This window comes from Odocoileus virginianus, chromosome 7 (assembly GCF_023699985.2).
Source record: "Odocoileus virginianus isolate 20LAN1187 ecotype Illinois chromosome 7, Ovbor_1.2, whole genome shotgun sequence".
NCBI lineage: Eukaryota > Metazoa > Chordata > Mammalia > Artiodactyla > Cervidae > Odocoileus > Odocoileus virginianus.
In genome coordinates, this window is record NC_069680.1 from 23,746,482 (window position 1) to 23,766,937 (window position 20,456).

General features: G+C 38.5%; 1 protein-coding gene across 10 annotated transcripts in view; it reads right to left on the reverse strand.

Annotated features, from left to right (window-relative positions):
• Positions 1-20,456, reverse strand: part of ATE1 (arginyltransferase 1) — a 160,257-nt gene that overhangs the window by 126,193 nt on the left and 13,608 nt on the right. For 6 of the 10 annotated variants that reach the window (XM_020910812.2, XM_020910793.2, XM_020910780.2 and 3 more), the window contains 4 exons: positions 18,037-18,140; positions 15,511-15,756; positions 12,667-12,896; positions 10,555-10,683 (listed from right to left, as the gene is read on the reverse strand). In XM_020910812.2, the coding sequence (XP_020766471.2) occupies positions 10,555-10,683; positions 12,667-12,896; positions 15,511-15,756; positions 18,037-18,140 (709 nt within the window). Of the gene's footprint in view, positions 1-9,496; positions 9,626-10,554; positions 10,684-12,666; positions 12,897-15,510; positions 15,757-18,036; positions 18,141-20,456 lie in introns of all 10 variants that reach the window. The other 4 variants (XM_020910804.2, XM_020910787.2, XM_070470310.1 and 1 more) reach the window with 3 other exon arrangements.

Consider the following 20,456-nt stretch of genomic DNA (forward strand, 5'->3'; position numbering starts at 1 on the left):
TGAAAGCTTCACTCTAGGTTAAGATCTGGAAAATACTTACATCTTTAACAAGCAAAGAATCATTTGCAATTATCATGTTCAATGCCTCATTGCAAAGTAATTCTTATAAATGGCAGAAGAAGTATTATCCATACTTCTTAGGCTGTAAACACACATCCCGGAGGGACGGAGCCTGGATGTTAAGAGCAAACCTGTTCTGTATCTAGAGCGCCGCCTGGCGGCTGGAGTGAGACAAGAGTCTGGCATTCTCAGTATGCTATTCCTTTCCGTTCTCCGTGGGGTCAGAAGAGACCCATGGCAACCTTTTCTCTACCACGCTTACTGTCTAATCATTTGTGCCCGATTCTAAGGTAACTTTCCCCAAAATAAATATCCCTCAGAAGTAGAGGTCTCCTGATGTGTGAGTCTCTCACAGTAAGTTCTCTGAACTAATTTTAGAAAACAGTGCTTTAGGATAGCATGAAATGACCTCAATCATTGTAATTTTTAAAGTTATACAAGACTGCTTGATGGAATAAACCAAAAAATTTGAAGTATTTATAGATAAAAGAGTATAATTTCAGGGACAACAAACAAAAGGTGGCAAGGGGAAATAGGCTAAGTGAAGACACTGTTGAAGCTGGGCAACGGGCATACAGGGTTCACTGTACTATTATCCCTACAAACACTCGAAATTTTCCATCTTAAGGTTCTTTATAAAATTAAGGTAAAAATACGTAATTCAGATATATTAATCCTAGTGATATGTCTTTCAAATAATATGTGAACTTCTTTCCAAAAAAGCTTCTTAACCTAAAACTACTGTAAAAAACAAACTTTGTTCATCTTTTTCTTTTAAAAAAGCCTATTTAAAGATTTCTTTAAAAAAAACAATAAATGGTAAGTAACACTGTCAATGTCATGGCTATCTACAAACAAACAGAGAGTAACTGTCTGGTGTTATTCAACTGCATACTTGTGGCCTAGGAAAACATTTCCACTATCTTCATCCATAGATTCAAAGATCACTGTGTTTCAAACAATCTGAACAGAAACAAAGATGATGGGCTCTGTGACTTATGCCAGAAAAGTGACTTTACTGTTAACAAAGACATCAAGCAAGTGATAAACTACTTTCATCTCCCACTATCATATTTTCTTGCCACTAACTTGTGAATGTGTGACATAATAAAAGGGAAAATGAAAACATGAAACAGGGTGACCATGAAGCCTGAGAACCTCCTCTGTTTAATTAGAGAACAGTACACTTATAGGAGGAAGTTCTCTGTAGTATAGATCTGTGAAAGTGAAAATGAAAGTCACTCAGTCTTGTCCGACTCTTTGCAACCCCATGGACTATACAGTCCACAGAATTCTCCAGGCCAGAATACTGGAGTGGGTAGCCTTTCCCTTCTCAGGGGATCTTCCCAACCCAGGGATCAAACCCGCATTGCAGGCGGATTCTTTACCAGCTGAGCCACAAGGGAAGCCCAATACAGACCTGTAACAGGGACTTATTAAAAGGAGGCAGGTGTCCACTGCAGATAACAAAGCCACAGAACAAGCAGTTCAAGAAAGATCCTTGTGAACACACTGGACGAAGAATAAAGTCAGAGGAGTCACAACCCAAAGGCAGCACCTGCCCAGCCCCTCCCCCCAACCAAGGAGTGGTGGGCCAAGAAGAGGGGGCAGATAACAATGGCGCCACCAGCGGGCCCGCCCTGCATGACACCAGACAACGCCCAATCACTGCCACACAGCGACTTCCGAGCAAATCACTCAAGCCAGGTTTACTTTCCGTACTGACCCCAGCTATATTTCAGGTAATACACAAAGCTGGTTTATGTCACATGAGCAGAGAATCACAAGTTTGGTTTTGATACCTTTCATTCCTCTTTGTATTCAGTTGTATATATAGTACCTCCAAATTCAAAATGAGAAGGAAAGTTGTTCTGTAACAAACTATTTAAGCAATAATTTTTTTTAAAAAAAGGAGAGGAATATATACTGCTCTTAAAATTTAAATCAAATTCCCTTTAATTCTATAATAATGCAACTTTGATATGATACACACACATACAAACACAAAATCACATCACACAATTATCCTACAATGAGGACAGAAAGGGACACAGTGTAAGCCAATCTCTTGAGTGCAGACTTCTTATAGACCAGACAAGGTCTAATCTCTTACTGCTTACAAGTTTTATTAAGAAAATAATCTGGATTCACTCATTATTAATACAGCAGATCTCTATTCTAATTGAGAAAAATGTTGAGTCATTAAAGACACTCTTAGAAAGATTATTTTTAAACCTTGTTAAAAATATTCCTAGTTAGGACAACAGTCCTGTCGACTTCATGATCCCTTAGAATGCTTCCGCTTACTCCTTTCCACTTTTCTGTTCCCATCAGAATCAGTCTCTCACCTGTTTCATTAAACTATACAAAATGTAAATACAAAACAAAATTCTTTATATACATTTCAGCTTATGATCACAGAGATCATCCAAAATAAGAAACTTCTTCCTAACATCCTTTCCATACTCTAAAAATTAACTAAGGATACCAAAAAAAAAAAAAAAAATCCACAAAGTCTGAGACCAATTCATTTAGGAGTGCTATGGAGAAAGACACTCTCATACTCTGGAATAAAGAGAGTACAACCATGGAGGGAATTTGACAATAACTAGCAAAACTCTATGAGCTCTTGTCCTTTGATGCACTAGGTCAGATCAAGCAAAAAAGTACACCTCCACCCAAAAGCAAAATGACAAAATTATTCTATCTAAAACAGCAGAAGATTAGAAACAAGTCCCATGTCCATTAACTAGATTGCTTGAATAAACTACAGTATGTCCAATGAAGAAAAAAAAAAAAAAAAAAACAGAATGATTCAACACACAAAAAGAGATAAAGCAAACACAGAAAACTAACCCGTGTTGAATCTAGATGATGGAAACAAGGTAGTCAGTATACCATTCTCTCAATTTCCCTTTGTCTGAAAGTCCGTAAGAAAACCTGGAAAACAATTCAGTCAATGCCTCAGAATTGTAATGCGACTACTGGAGCTATGGCTACGGCCTGTTCTCCACACAGTTTAGAAGAGCCGAGATCTACTGGCACTTAATACTATTAGATAATGGTACTATCTATAACATCAATAAAATTTTAGCTAAAAATCCCATATTTGTATCCTATGGAATTACTTGTATTTTGAAAAACAAAGATTTTTAAATGCTGGCTTCATATTGTATTATACAAAAGATAGGTCACAAATTACTCCTGCTTTATTTTATCTAGATAGTATTATTTTCTGAAAATCTGATATCTACCTGAATGATTGAAAACAGTAATGGAAACAAACATACATAATCATTTATGAAGTTTCATACAATCTCACCCTCTGCAATTATGTGTTACTTTTCTGAAGATGTTACTAAAAAGAACTGACTTGCTATTCTGGATATCAAAGCAATCTATATTTATTTATATCCTCATCAAATCTCTCAAAAAATAACCTACTTCTTGGGGTGCCTAAGTGATTTTATTTTACAGTTACCAACAGAGTTAAAAATAGATTTTCTGCATTGATATGGTTGCTTAAAGTTCCCAAGTTAGTATGCTGACTGTTATTTACTTCAAATGTTTTACAACAACAAAAGCAAAAATGTATTTTCTTGAACATAATTAAATTAGTTTGGCCCATTATATAGACAAAACCACCAAACAGAGAGCTGCTGCCTGGAGCCAGGAAAGCAGGTCAGATCACTTGAACTTTCCAATGGAGAACTTTTCTGGCTTTTCTTCCTGTCTCTGAGCACTGGGACACCAGCTGGTTACTCACATAGAAAACCATACCCAAGTAGGAGGAAAACTCATACTCCACAACAAGAATTAGGTTCCTTCAGTATAGAACGCCACACGTGGAGACTGAGGAGCAGCATGTCCACATCAGTTTCTCTAGGCAGCCAGCACCACAGGAACTTACTCTCTATCTCTGAGCAAGGATTTGCCAAGTGAAGGAAGAATTTCTAGGATAAAAAGGCAGCAAGTAAAGGAGTCACCTGCAGCAGTGACCATCTCCCGACACAGAACTACCATCAGGGCAGCTCACAGGTCTTAAAATTCTCTCTTAATAAGCCCAAGTTTAATAATCTACCTAAAAAAGATCAGAACTAGGACCAAGTTCCTGACCAGTGCCCTGTTCATAAAGCAGAAAGGAACTGTCCCTGCTCGCAGCTCCAAAGCATGGACACAAGGGGGCACAGGGGGGCCATAAGAACAGAGACGATCTCTCTCTCTCTCTCTCTCTCTCTCTCTCTCTCTCTCTCTCAAGCTAAACTGGAGGCCAGCTAGCTGGTTTACCAGAAGGAAAGTGGAAAAAAAAGACAGTGGAGAAGAGCCCTGATGGCTCAGCAGGTAAAGAATCCACCTGCAACACAGGAGACACAGGTTCAATCCCTGGGTCAAGAAGATCCCCTGAAGAAGGGAAACAGCAACCCACTCCAGTATTCTTGCCTGGAAAACCCCATGGACAGAGGGGTCTGGCGGGCTATAGTCAAAAAGGGTCGCAGAGTCGGACATGGCTGAGCAACTAAGCATGGGGTCAGAAAAAAACCTCAAAGACTGGCCTCAAGAACACCATGGCTAATTCATTTCAATGTATGACAAAAACTACTGTAATGATGTAAAGTAATTAGCCTCCAACTAATAAAAATAAATGAAAAAAAAAAAAAGAACTGAAGCTGCAAAGGCAACTAAATTTAATAAATCAAACTACAGAGCAATTTATGCTCCAGGGCACTGTTGAAAATACAGCAACCAGTCAGCAAATGATGAAGCCTAAGACCTAGATGTGAAACAACAAACACTTTAACTGAGAGATCAGGGAAAGAGACAAAGAGAACACTACTAAAACCACTGTCGTTGTGGGGAGACTGTGCAATACCCAAGGCTGAGGCTCCAGGGAGTATCATCAGAGGCTTCTCGAATACAAATGCATTTTCTCCTTTCTTCTCTGATGTTAAAACCAAATGCATCTAACAATGTGTATATAATTGCATTGTTGGGACAGTAACATATAGAAAAGTAATATATTTGACAACATTGTAAAGAAGATGGATGGAAACAAAGGTGAACTACAGTTAAGAAAATTATATTAGATAGTAACTCGAATACACAGGAAGAGATGGAACAGAACCAGAAATGGAAGTTAAGGTTAATTTTAACAAATCATAAATGAATACTTGTTCCTATTTCTCCTCTCAGCTTTACAAAAGACATCCAAAGTCATATAAAGTAATAACTAAACAACATATATTGAGATCACAACATGTATAAATTATAAACAGCACACGAAGTGAGAGGAGTGACTGGAGCTCAACAGCAGCAGCATTTTATTCCTCACTGGGCTCAAGCTGGCATAAATCTGAAGTCACTCCTGTAGGTCAATAGGTATATGGTAAGCCTAGAGCAGCTACTAAGAGAACATCTCAAAAATACATAGTGAAAAAGTTAAGAATAATTGAAATCCTACACTAGAAAATATTCGTTAGTGCAAAAGAAAACAGTAAAGAAATAGAAGAAGAAAGACATGAAACAGAACAAAAGTGAAATGAAGACATAAATCCAACTCCATCATTAACAACATTAAATATGGATTGATTAAACACTTCAGCTAAATGGAAGAGACTGCTCTCCCTCCAAATTAAAACAAACAAAAAAACAAGATCTAAATATACAGTGACTAAAAGAGACATACTTGAAACTCAAAGACACAAATAGACTGACAATAAAATAGTATAGACATATCATGCAAACAGAAACCACAAGTAGATGGAATGGCTATACCAATATCAAACAAAACAGATTTTAAAATTAAAAATCCTACTAGAGAGATAGATAATCCACAGAATGGAAGATATTTTCTAATCTTTAAAAAATATTTTTATTACTTTAAAATATCTAAAATTTTTCTAATATTTTTTAAAATGGGCAAAAAATTTTAAATAGGCAAAATATGTAAGCAGACATTTACTCAAAGAAAATATACAAACTGCCCCAAAAAGCACATGAAAAGATGCTCAATATAATCAGCCATCGGTGGTGGTGGTTTAGCTGCTAAGTTGTATCCAACTCTTGCGATCCCACGAACTGTAGCCTGCCAGGCTCTGTCCATGGGATTCTCCAGGCAAGAATACTGGAGCGGGATGCCATTTCCTCTGCAAATCAAAACCTCAATGAAAGGACTTCCCTAGTGGTCCAGTGCTTAAGACCCTGCGCTTCCAACACAGCGGGTTCAGATTCAGTTCCTAGTTGGGGGATGTGCTGAGGTGCAGCCAAAAAAAATAAACACACCCTCAATGAGATACCACTTCACACCAACTCAGATGACCAAGAATTTAAAAAGGGTAGCACTTTGAAAAACAGTATGGCAGTTCCTCAAAAGGTAAACACAGAGTTTTTATTTATTTATTTACATTTATTCGTTCCTATGACCTAGCAATTCCACTCCTAGGTATATACCCAAGAGAAATGAAAACATATGCCCATTAATAATAAAAACCTGCCCATGAATATCCATAGCAAAGCCTTCTATATAAGCCCAAAATGAAAACCACCCAAATGGCCATCAATGGATGAACAGAGAAACAGACTCTGGTACATCCATACAACAAAATATTATCCAGCCACAAAACGGAGTAAAGTACTGACACACGCTACCACACGGATGAAGCCTGCAAAAATGCTAAGCAAAGAAGCCAGTCAACAAGAGACCAGTAGGATACAATTTCATTTACCTGAACTGTCCAGATTAAAGAAATCCAGGAAGAGAAAGTGGAATATGGTCGCCTAGAGCTGGGATGTCTGAAGGATAATGAGTGCCCACTCTGGGGATGAGGTTTCTTTTTTGGATGATGAAAACCTTCTGGCGTTAGTGATAATGGCTGCATGACTCTGAATATACTAAAAACCATTCAGTCATACACTTCAAATGGGTAAACTGTATACTACGTGAATTATACATCCAAGGTCCATATAGTCAAAGCACGATTTTTCCAGTAGTCATGTACAGCTATGAGAGCTGGACCATCAAGAAGGCGGCGTGCTGAAAAACTGATACTTTCGAACTGTGGTGCTGGAGAAGACGCTTCAGAGTCCCCTGGATAGCAAGGAGATCAAACCAATCAATCCTAAAGGAAATCAACCCTATCCATTGAAAGGACTGAGGCTGAAGCTGAAGCTCCAATAACTGAGCCACCTGATGCAAAGAACCAACTCACTGGAAAAGATCCCAATACTGAGAAAGAATGAGGCCAGGAGGAGAAGGAGATGACAGAGGATGACAAGATTAGACGGCATCATCGACTCAATGGACGTGAGTTTGAGCAAACTCCGGGAGACAATGAAGGACAGGGAAGCCTGGTGTGCTGCAGTCCATGGGGTCGCAGAGTCAGACACGACTTAAGTGACTAAACAACAACAAAACTGTTATAAAGAAATAAAAGCACAGCACAGTCTTGACTTACAAAATGCTATCTCATGTTACTTCTTAGAAACTACATTCAGAGACATGACAAACTGACCCATATGAAAAACAGTATCATTTCAAATATCTCTGAAAACTCCATATGAATTCAGTTAGACGCAAGATAAATAAAACTCTATGAATGAAGTTAAAAAATTTATCAAAGCTAAATATACTCACTTGTATGAAATCAAAGTACTAAACAATCACAAACTTTCCCACCAGTATGAATTTTCTATGTGATCCTATAAAATGAATCATTAAGGCAAACCCATGACAGACTGAAGGCAGAAAGAGAAGGGGACGACAGAAGATGAGATAGTTGGATGGCATCACCAACTGGATGGACATGAGTTTGAGCAAGCTCTGGAGTTGGTGATGGACAGGGAAGCCTGGCATGCTGCAGTCCATGGGGTCGCAAAGAGTCGGACATGACTGAGCAACTGAACTGAGCTGATTTGGTTATAATAAAGAAATACACTATTATTTCAATGTAAAAAAAGATCAAATCACATATTCAGAGTTCCGTACTGCTGATGGTAGTGAATGTAAACATAAGCTATTTTAAAAATCCTCAAATATACCTTGAGCCTAAATATAACACTGCCCTAGAGCCTGCCTGGAGGTTAAGTGGCACTGATCTTTTTGGACTTGGCTCAGATGTCACTTCTTTCAGAAAATCCTCTCTCACTTCAGTCTCACACTAAGGTGGCTTTCCTTACTAATCCACCAGCTAACTCGAACAGCACTGGAATTGCTTACCCATCTGTCTCCCCAATGGAATGGACCCCATAGAGGACTGAAGCCCAAAAACGGAGTCGGGGCCAGGGGGAGCAGTTGAGGTTTAGTGGGAACACATCAGATGTGTTTTTGCCCAACTATCCATACCTGGGAAGCAGGAAGGCACAAGGCCAGAATCTCAAGGGTAGTAGGAAAGAGTAACGTGCAGAAAAGAATTAAGACCTCCTGAGAGTATCAAAGGAGACCTTCTTGCACCTGGCAGAATCCTTATCTATAAATGCTACCACCCACAGCTACGGGTCTCAACAGGGAATTTGTGGGAGCACTTCTCAAATCAGAATGTGCATATGAAATCACCTGGAGACCTAGTTCACAATGCGGACTTTGATTCAGTAGGTCTGAGGGGAAACCTGAGATTCTGTGTTCTCAGTGACACTGATGCTGCTGGTCTGCAGACTACACTTTAACTAGAAAGGCTCTGGGAGACCCAGAGTCAGCCTTCTCACAGGGAACATGCAGCATTAACTCCTGTCCTATTAACCATCTTTTTTAAGCTAACACATTGTGTCATTAAAAAGACACAAAAATCAAAACTTCAATCCTTCTGTGTCTGTTGGCATCTTTCTTCGAAGACATCACTGTCCAACTGTGAAAAGTATGCAATCTCTTACTCATCTAAATATCTGCAGCTAGAAAACACAGGCCCTCAACAAAGGCTTGTCAAATGATGCTCTATACAACCTCACCCCTGGGTGATAGACAGGGAAGCCTGGCATGCTGCAGTCCATGGGGTCACAAAGAGTCGGACACAACTGAGCAACTGAACTGAAACGACCTCAACGTATTCGGTTTTTTCCATGTGCTTCTTGTTAAGCTGTATTTGTTCACTGGTTCATCTTTCCCGTGTGAACATCAATGCCTCGAAGACAGAGACGCCCCACTGTGGGCTGTGGCACAGCCTGGCACACACGGTGCATGCAGTGACGTCGGCTGACAGCCCGACGACTGGTCTATAAACACGCGACACTCAGGCTCCTGGAGAGAACATTGAGTAAGGACACATCCTTTCTGTCTGAGGGATTTAAAATGATCACATGTATGACTCGTTTTCACAAAAGTTCAGGAATACACCCTGCAAGAACCATCAGCTCCACTTAACAGATAAGAAAATGGCATAAGAAGGTTATACAGTATGCTCCTTCATAGACAACCTCAGCATAGGAAAAAACGTTTAGTGAACGGTACCTCGGTCTTCCCACATTCATCGGGCGGATCCTGGTGTATGGCCATTTGATACTTGACATACAAAGAAAATGACTGGCTGAAGGACGACTTGAACTCTGGGTCCTCAAAGGAGACAGGTACTAACCTCACCTTCAGAGCAAGGAAAATACAAGCAAATGCTATTGAAACATCTCTACTGATGATATGCTTCTGAAGGTGAGGCTAGAGTAAGATCTCCGCAAATCCACTGCCAAAGCTCAGCACTGGCGTTGTTCATGAAACGAGTAAACCTTGGAACAGGCTGACGAGCACAGAGCCTGATGCATGAACTTTACACCGATATTTATGAAAAATTTAAACTCACAAGGGCCGGGACAATTTCTTTGGTTTAATTTCTCCCTTTATCCATTTAACTCTCTGCATACAGCAGAATCAATATTGTTGCCCATGGTAACTGACACTAGCTCTGTCACTTCTACTTATATTAAGGGCTTTTCCCCCTCCAGATTTTTCTTGGGTAATGTGGTTTACAAAATTACAAATCAAGGACTTCATATGAGAACATCAATTAAAACATTCTACTATCCGTTCTAGTCCTACTCAGTTGTATATGGCCTGTACACCAACAAAGAGTAATTTAGCTATTAGGACCTCTCTCTATTCATGATGTCTACATGGAGATAAAGCATGTTAACTGTGCTGGGCAAAGTATGGCTACCAGAAAAACTGGGATTTTTTTTAAACTTTTTTTTTTTCCAATAAATATTTTAACTTAGAGATCTGTTTTTCACTGAGTCTTAAGTAAATGCATCTAAACAGGGTGATTTTTAACACGGTGATTTAAACACGGTGATTCAACATTTCCCATGTTGAAATTATACATAAAAGGCACTTAACATGGCCTGTGGTAAAATCTGCACTTTCAGAATGTCCATTATCCCACAGTCCTATCTCTTTGCAGATATACTGCAAATTGAACATAAATAAAATGCACCACAAATAAACCAAGAATTCACACAGTGATATCAAATAGAGGGGAATTTTCATTTGTTCAGAAACATTACACTTGCCCTGCTGACCTGGCTCACAGTTGGTTTATCGGGCGGGTCCCTGTGAACAACCATCTGGTAACGTTTATAGACCTGGTAAGACTCCTGAAATGTGGCTTTGAACTGTGAACTTGGTGGAGATGATCTCACCACCCTCACCTTCAGAAGGAGGTAAAAAACAATGTTCATTAATTCACTTATTTATTCCATGGAATATGCATTAACAGTTACTCCCACCCTCAAAGACCCCAAAGTTTCAATACAAATATTAAAGCAGAAACATGTAACAGCAATATTTTAACTCTAAAGATCAACTGTTAATAAATAGAGAAAAAATACTATTTTTCCAAATTATAGACTCATTAACAAGGCAGAGGTTCCTGCCCAAATTCTAAGACTAATCTCTTTGACTGAATTACATAAGACTGCCTCAGCTATAAAACAACAGATTAGTTCTGGCATTCAAGACAGAGACACACACAAATACTCTTTAATATTAGCTGTACACAACTCACCTTCAGTAAAACAATTCAAAAGACTGAAAATGTGAATATATTTTTTGGACACTCACTCATACACCATTAACTCTAAACTTACAACTTTTTAATGTAAGTATAAAAGACAACTTTCAAAAACTGTTCCTATTCCATAGCATACTTTAAAAAGACTCTAAAGTCAGGCTCCCTGTACTCAAATCTCAAAGTTATCATTTTAGTCAAGTAAATAAATTAACCTCTCAGTGCCTTAGTTTCCTCATATGTAAAATGAGGATGCATTACAAGTGGTAACTATACACAGTTAACAGATGACATTTCTTTAATCTTATTTACTAACCAGTTAAAATATGTTAGCAAAACAGAAGAGTAAAATACAAAATCATATGTAATGTAATAGAAGCCTATCTGGAAACTTCTTGTTTGTGCCATGAGGGGCTGTTCTCATGAAAGAGTGACACCTAGTGGATAAGAAAAATCCATCCATTCTGGGGGTCATATTAAAAAAATAAAAGCTTATAACACAAGGAGCTTAACCCAGTGCTTTATGACAACCTACAGGGGTGGGAGGGAGGCTCGAGAGGTTGGGGACACAGGTATACTTTTGGCTGATTCACACTGTCGTATGGCAGAAACCAATACAACACTGTAAAGCAATTATCCTCCAATTAATTAAAAAACTAAAAGCTGCCCACTGAAGAAGTGTTGTATTAGGTGAAACCTGCTGCCCTGAATACATTACTAATAAAGCTAAAAGACTCTTCATAAAGTATTTTAAGTGGTGAGTTCCATTCTTTTTACAATTTGGGAAGGAGAAAGTTAATACCAAAACACAGCAGCCAAGGAATTATAATAATCAAAATTGTCAAAACTTATGTCTAAGAATATATACTGTCCTAAGGTTTAAACTGCATCAAAGTAAATTTTTAGCATCAGGTTTTCAGTGATAAGTGATATTCTTAGATGACTTTAAGCTATAAATTCAAAGGCTGACCAGTTACTAATCAAGTAGGAGAATATAATGAAGTCATCATGGCAAATGTTACAGAAAAAAATTTTATAAATATACCAAACTAATACTGAAAAACCTAGACTTAACCTGGAATGTAAACTGACTTGGGAAAAATAAGAATAATACTCTAAAACTATTCATATTATGTCTAAACTGTCTAAATTCAGACATATTTATATTTATAATGTCTAAACTGCTGGCTTGCATACGTAATACCATTTGTTCCCTTGATCAAGACCAGAATATCAAAATCAATGAAACAGTGATTTACCTACTGTGATCCATTTCTTTCACTATCTAAACCAAAACTGCCAAAAATGAAATTTTAAATAAATTATTTTAAAATTTTTCACTCTAATGAATAAATTTCAATTTAAGGTGTACAAAAAGCCAGAGTACCTCAAATAACAGTAACACTACAACTGGAATTTTCACAACTTTAGTAGCCACCTTTTTAAATCTTAAGAAAAAAAAGTTTTCCTTAAGAGGCAATTAACTCAGTAAATATTAAGTGGCCACTCCATCCCAGTTCACTTTAATTTCCCATTATATAAACAGCAAAACATCAACTGTATAATCCTCAAATGAAAAGAAACAAGGTAATCAACAAAAACAAAAAAATGTCCTCCAAGGTACCTCTAACTTGTGTGATGCATTCTCTGGTAAAGATTCAAAAATTAAATCTTCAAGTGACTTGGGTTGGTTGGATTTAGTCTTTGGTGGGAGCAAAGATGAGGGCTGACACTGAGCTTGGAAGCCCTCGCATTCTCCAGCTGGGTTCTGCTGCATGAGTTTTAACCTTTTCCTTTCTTTCCTGATTTCCTTTGCTTTTCGACATGGAGGCTTACTCAAATCTGCTCCTCTGCCTAAAAAGGAATTTTAAAACAGCAGATCAATCACATTTGGCTCCAGAAATATTTTTCAAAAATCTCAAAGGTTCTACAGAAGTAGTCCAAAGAGTTCCAATTGTTAGGTTAGCTCTGAGTGCAGGTTTCAGAGGCTTCATGGTGTAGACCTCTAAGTTGATCTTTAAATTTATCTTAGAACTGCCAAAGAAAGTAAATAGTAACAGAAACTTTTCAGGCTGCTCTTTAAGACCCCATGGACTATAGCCCACCAGGCTCCTCTGTCCATGAGATTATCCTGGAAGGAATACTGGAGTGGGTTGCCATTTCCTTTTCCAGGGTGTCTTCCTGACTCAGGGATCAAACTCACGTCTTCTGAATTGGCTGGCAGATTCCCAACCACTGAGCCACCAGGGAAGCCCCTAATTTTAATTAAAAAGAGCAAATATCAAGCTGACAACACTTTAAACTATAAAAGTTTACTATTAAGAACTACAAAATTGAGTCAGTACCCTTTAATCTAGGAAGCTATTTTCAAGGAATCTATTCCAAGAAAATCACAAGAGATAAAGGCTAACAATGAACACAAATGAAAACTTCAAAATAATCAAGATGCCCAGTTACAGAACAACTGCATAATTTTTAAAATAAGCAACAGAATATCAGCCATTTTAAATGCTTTAGAAATTTTAGGGGTTCTGTCATTATTCACTGTTGAAACATTATATATTATACAATTAAATACGTGGGAAAAAGTCTGAAATATACCACCACATCAACAGCCATTTTAACTGTTAAAAATGTTTAACAGTTTAAAAATAAAGGATTTCTCCTTTTTTTTTTTTGTAGTGTTCTCTTTTCTCCCAATTTTCTAACATTACACATAATTTTTTCATTTTTTAAAAATAATAAAGAAAAATGGTTTTATAAAAATTTAGGATCCTGAAACACAGTATTCACAAATCATATAAAAGTCAATTTTATACAGAAGAAAATGAAGACCAAGAGTGTTAAGAGATAGTCAGAGATCAAGACCTGGTCAAAAGAAACTAGTTTAATGAGAAAATAGTGATAATGAGACCAAATTACAACTTCATTAACCCAACTAAAAACAAAATGTACCTTTAAAAAAAAGACTTTTAATAAACCAGTAACAAAAACCTCTATAATTAGCCATCACTCTGTTGCCTTAGAAAATTCATTTTCTTTGGCCAGAGAAATGTGTCATTTCTCAAATTTATGTCAACCATATCCCAATAAAACTAGAAGAAAAAAAAAAAAAAAAAGACTGCCATCATGAGTCAATAATGTTTCAAATGAGGGTAGGCTCCATGGAAATTCATTATGATATTCAGTCTACATTTGCCTCCAAAATTCTCCAAAATGAAGGCTTTTCAAATTATGTAAGCAATTATTATAATGAACAATAAAAATTGTAAACAAACTGACTGTAATGACCAAAAGAGTAAGAGTTGAAAGAAATTATTTAAATCATTCAAAACATTTTACTGGACTATTCTTATCAATTAGGACAAAATCTCAGACCAGCAATGTAAATGCCATGAAACCTTAAAAAAAAAAAATTCAGAGTATACTGTGTTTTAACACATATAATTTAAACAAAAAACTAATACTAAAAAATCTCTCAGTTGGATTATTTTGTACAAGAAAAAACTCAAGAACCAACTATGCAAATTGACATTTAATGAAATTTTTTGAAAGACTCATATATACAGCACGCATATATGTAATAAACCCATTTAATGTTGGATAAATTTTCCAAGCCTAATTCTTTTATAAGTGGTAATACAGAAAGAAGTCTCACCTTATTAAAGGTGAAATTAAATATCAAAATGTGGAATTATTTTTCTTGGCTGCACAGCTTGCAGAATCTCAGTTCCCTGACCAGGGACTGGACCCAGGCCACAGCAGTGAAAGCCTGGAATCCTAACCACTCGACCACCAGGGAACTCCCTGGAAATTTTTTGTTAATTTGGATAATTTTTAACTAAAATTAATTATGCTTACATAAAGAAATCTAGTGGGCTTCCCTGATGGCTCAGATGATAAAGAATCTGCCTGCAGGGAGACCCGTATTCGATCCCTAGGGTCAGGAAGATCCTGTGGAGAAGGAAACAGCAATCCCCTCTAGTATTCTTGCCTGGAGAATCCCATGAACAGAGGGTACAGTTCGCGGGGTCACAAAGAGTTGGGCACAACTGAGCAACTAACACAAACAAAGAAATCTAATGGCAAACTGAAGAATTTCACAATGTCTATACTTCAGACATAGTATCTAAAATTTACTGTGTCTCGGTTAACACTGAAAAGAAACATGTTTAGCACCATACCTTCTCACAGACAAAAGTTTGATTCTCAAACCTCCAGGGCCTTAAGGTAGTAAAAAGAAATGGAATTCTTAAAATGTCTGTGTTAGGGGATGATAAGGCTATTATTTCAGGTTTTTTAAACAATTTGTTCATCTAAATTCAGGTAATAATAAGGTGTACAAAACAGGGATCCATGTTCTTGAGTGTTTCACTTTTTTAGCTCATGAGAGGGCTCATGGATGATGATGTCTCAAGCACAAAGACAATCTTGACTTTAATATGGCCTGATGAAAAACTTCTACTACCTGGTTGAGGAGCTGTATGCACTTTAACTGAACACGATGGTTCACCAGAGCCCAACTTCTCTTTCATATCTTGTGAATGGGTTATTTCATTAGATTCTTCCCTCTTTGCTTTCTTCTTCTCTTCACTCTCTAAGCTCTTTCTGAGGTCATCATTGAGTGTTTTAAGGTCACAGTGTATATCCAATTTATTTATTAATCCAAAGTCACTGGAAACAGCATCCTCCACGGTGGGCTCCATGGGCTCATCTACAAATCAAAGAGAAATCACAGTCCATCACCCAGGCCATCTGACACAACCAAGAGACATATATGGAAAACATGCCCTCTTCTACCCAATGTGGCAGAGACTACTGAGTGTCCACCAAGTCCATTCTCCCATTTTGCAGAGTCAGGGCTATGGTGAAGACAGTGGGGCCCTAGAAAGGGAATGTGCCAGTCCCTTCACGGGTTGTAACCAAGCTCCCAACAGTGGCATAGAACCAAACTGACATGTTCAATTTTGCCTCACTTGTTTTAAAGGAAATTTGTGACCCTGAACTTCCACCCTTTCCCCTCCCCACTGGCTAGATTAGTAAAAACCAGAGTGACCTCAAAAATTACATGAAGAGAGACCCAGAATTGCTGGGGCAGGGGGTGGCGGGGGTGGGGGTGGGGCTGCAGGCCAACCTGGAAAACCCACTCTGGACTGTGATGACAGAAACAGACTTGTATCAATTTTTAGTCATTGCATTCTGGTGTCTCCTCACTACAGTTATTTATCCTAATGAATACATCACTCCTATGAATTAAGTTGCAGACATAAATAATTCAAAAGCCTACAACAAGTCAAATAAAAAACCAAATGTAAAAACTACATAAAAAGACAGGTAGTCCTCAATTTACAAATGGACAGTATCCTCAAAACATATCTGAATATTAACCTTTGAAACTCAGAACGTGATTCCTACCGACAATACCAAGCAGAGCTACACAAAACTGTGATGTTTTCAGTATGACCCGGAGTCTTCTGGCCTCTTTCTCACCCCAGCTCTGCCAAGTTTGCTCCAAGTTGTCCTGAATCCTGCTCTGTAAAGGGCAGGGCATGAGGGCAAAGAACGTACCTGTTTTGCTGGCCACTGTAGCTCCAGTGCTTAAAAGAGGGACTGGGACATTGTAAGCATTCAAAACATACTTGGGGGATGAATTAACAAGCTAACACTGGAGTGGGAGGCTCCCAGGGTAGGCCATTTCTTATGGGAGAAATGAGAAAGAGCTCTAAGGATGGGCAGCACTCCCAATTCTTATGGTCATGTGTTAGGGAGTGCCTATGGGAAAATGCTAAAAGAAAAAAGAAAAAACAGCAAAACACTGAAAAAACTGAAAAAGCAAAGAAACCCAAGTTAATTAAACGTTACTAGGAAATTTGAGGAAATACACCCAAATTCAAAATTCATAAGAAAAAAAGAAAAAAGAAAGCTTCAGGCAAGGTAAGAACTCTTATTATCAGGGCTTCCCTCACAGCTCAGTTGGTAAAGAATCCACCTGCAAAGCAGGAGACCCTGGTTCAATTCCTGGGTTGGGAAGATCCTTTGGAGAAGGGATAGGCTACCTATCCAATATCCAATAGGCTATCCTATTCCAATATTCTTGAGCTTTCCTTGTGGCTCAGCTGGTAAGGTATCCACCTGCAATACGGGAGACCTGGATTCGATCCCTGGGTTGGGAAGATCCCCTGGAGAAGGGAAAGGCTACCCCCTCCAGCATTCTGGCCTGGAGAATTCCATGGCTATATAGTCCACCAGGTCAAAAAGAGTTGGACACGACTGAGCGACTTCCACTTTTCAGTTTCAGGCAATATAATTTACTGAAGACTTTACTCAAACATGAAAAATCTGAGCTTTACTCTGCATTATAAATAATTATGCAATCTTATTTAAGTTGTATACAAGCATTTATTTCTCCAGAGACAGTGCTGTTATTGCTGTTGAGACGCCTCAGTCGTGTCTGACTCTGTGCTACCCTATGGACTGTAGCATGCCAAGCTCCTCTGTCCATGGGATTCTCCAGGCAAGAGTACTGGAGTGGTTGCCATGCCCTCCTCCAGAGGATCTTTCCAACCCAGAGATCGAACCTGGGTCTCCTGCATTGCAGGCAAATTATTTACTGCTGAGCCACCAGGGAAGCCCAGAGACAGTATCACTTTCTATTTACTTCACAAGGTATCATTAGGGTCAAAGAAAATAAAGAATTCTCAAAGAATCAAGAAAACTAAGATTTCAATAAATTCCAGGAAATGACATCTTTACAAAGGTCCTGTCTTCCTCCCAAGCTGGACTCTCCCTGGCATACATTCCCCATCTCCCTGATTTGGGAGCCAGTGGTAACAGTCTAAGAGCAGAGCTAAGAGTAGCCATCACCATCACAGTAACAGTAGCTCCTGACTGTAGTGGGGCCTCCTTCCCCTACCTAAGAAATGAGCGAAAGTGAGAACCTTGGAAAGAAACATCTATTTAAAATAAATAGTTCTTAGCCGCCATCTCATCTTACCCTCACAATTTCCTTTTGAAATTTCCCCTTTAGCCAGAAATTTCAACATTTTTTTCAAAACCTTCTTGTGAGATTTTGATGGCTGAAACTGTAAAGGTCGGCACCTAGGAAAGCAAAATAAGTATTTAAAAAGTGAACTAAAACTATGAGGAAATAAAATCAGTTCTAGATAATAGTATAATGAAGAAAAGCTCATGACTGGGATTTCTGGGTAAAGACAGGGCTTAAAGTAGTCTCTAATCTCATCTCAAAACTCACTGAAATACAGTTATGGGATTATTTTTAAAAAATAAAAGCAAAAGACATAAACCACTAGGAAAAAAATAATGGGAGAAACGCTGGAAGCTAGAAAACAGATGTACAAGTGCTAACTGACTTAGCAGACCAGAGAAACTGAATCCTAAGCCAACAGCAAGAAAAGCCAAAAAGATGCCCAGTTTTCTCCGCACCACCCCTAAAAGTCTCAGGGCCTGGCAATGCCTACCGCCTCAGGAGGTAAGAGTGAAAGCAGGTGCAGAACTAGGAAGACCCCTGAAAGTCTGCTCTGCCCCCTGCTCAGCACAGGCAATTCCCTAAGCCCAGCAGAAAACTGGTTCAGAAAGGGTTAAAAAAGGGGGGCTCTTCTGTGAGGAATACAGGCACAGCTGAAAGCAGGAAGTTCACAGCCAACAGTAAGCTTAAATGAAAGCCTTCATGTCAAGCGCTGAGACCTCTGTCACCCACATCCCCAACCCAGTCCCAGAACATCAGCAGATGATACTCTCTCCAGAATGTGATCAGAATGAAAAATACTGACCCAGAGATTCTCCCAAAGAAGAGGTTAGCCAGACCACCCTACTTAACGACCATAGTAAACAAGACCCACCAAGGTACATAAAATTTCCAATGGGACACTGGAATCACCAGACACTAGAGGAGGGCCTCTAAAGCAAAGATAGGTGCCAAAGGGATGGAGAAAGTAACCTGCAGGACATCGCATGTACAGGGGGAAGGAAACCTTAACCTAAGAGCCAAGAACAAAAGTCTCTCTTAGAAGTAAAAACAGAGCAGAAGAAATTAAAAGTTAAATAGAACACAGAAGACCTGGAAAATGAAGTTGAGAAAATCTCCCAGAAGACATGGAAAATCAAAGAGAAATAATAATAAGAGAACCAGTCTAAAAGGTCCAATGTCTAAAGACAAACATGAGAAAAGAGAAAGAAGAAAATGGTAAGGAGAGGATCAACAAAATAACACAAGAAAATTTCCCTGGGACATGATGGGAGGCACCCCTACACAAGAGGGGTGTCTCAAGCACATATGTAAGGAATGAAAACAGATGCACTGCCAAACATATTATGAAACACCAAAACACTGAAGACAAAAAAAAAAACTTCCAAAGAGAAAGAAAACATTTTGGACAAAGGAACAAGACTCAGAATGCCACTGAACCGCTCAATAGCAATAAGACAACAATGGAGCAAAGCTTTCAAAATTCTAAAGGAAAATTACTTTCAATCTACACTGCTGTACCCAGCCAGACTATAAGTTAAGTTTGAGCAGTCAATGGAAACATTTCCAAAGCCTAAGAAAATTTACCTCCTATGCACTTTTTCCTCAAGAAACTATTAGAAGAGGTGCTTCAGTAAAATAAAGGAATAATACAAGAAAGAGGGTAGAAGAGACAAGATGCAAACCAAGACCCAAAAGGAATCCTCAAGATGAGAGTCAAAGAGAGACTCCAGTGATTTATCAGGCTTAGAGGCTGTTCAGATCACAGCAGGTCACAAGATTCCGTAAGATTTTCATCAAGAAGATAAAAATGATACAGTACCTGAAGCATCTAAACATAGCAAGAGGAAATTTACACCTCTGGGGAAGCACTTCCAGATAAATTGGTAATTGTTGCCTCAAAGACCAAGTAAACAAAAATGACAATGAGCCAACACCAGGGAAAGTAAAAACTTGTGCAGGAAAGATAAAGTAATACTTTGGCCACCTGATGCGAAGAGCTGACTCATTTAAAAGACCTTGATACTGGAAAGATTGAGGGAAGGAGGAGTACGGGATGACAGAGGATGAGATGGTTGGATAGCATCATCGTCTCAATGAACATGCGTTTGAGCAAATTCCAAGAGATAGTGAAGAACAGGGAGGCCTGGCGTGCTGCAGTCCACAGGGTTGCAAAGAGTTGGACATGACTTAAAGACTGAACAGCAACTACATGGCTGAGGTGTGAAGTCTATTTACACAGCCATAATGAGATGACTACATCCATCCAAAAGGATAACATTTCTAATTTGGGAAGTTGGGGATGAAGACAAATAGGAGTGTGAATGTGACAAGGGGAAGTGGGGTAAAATAAAGTTAAACCCTTATCTTTCAGAGAGAGAAGCCCAGAGATAATGGAGAAAACCAACCTTTTAATAATCAAGTATTAC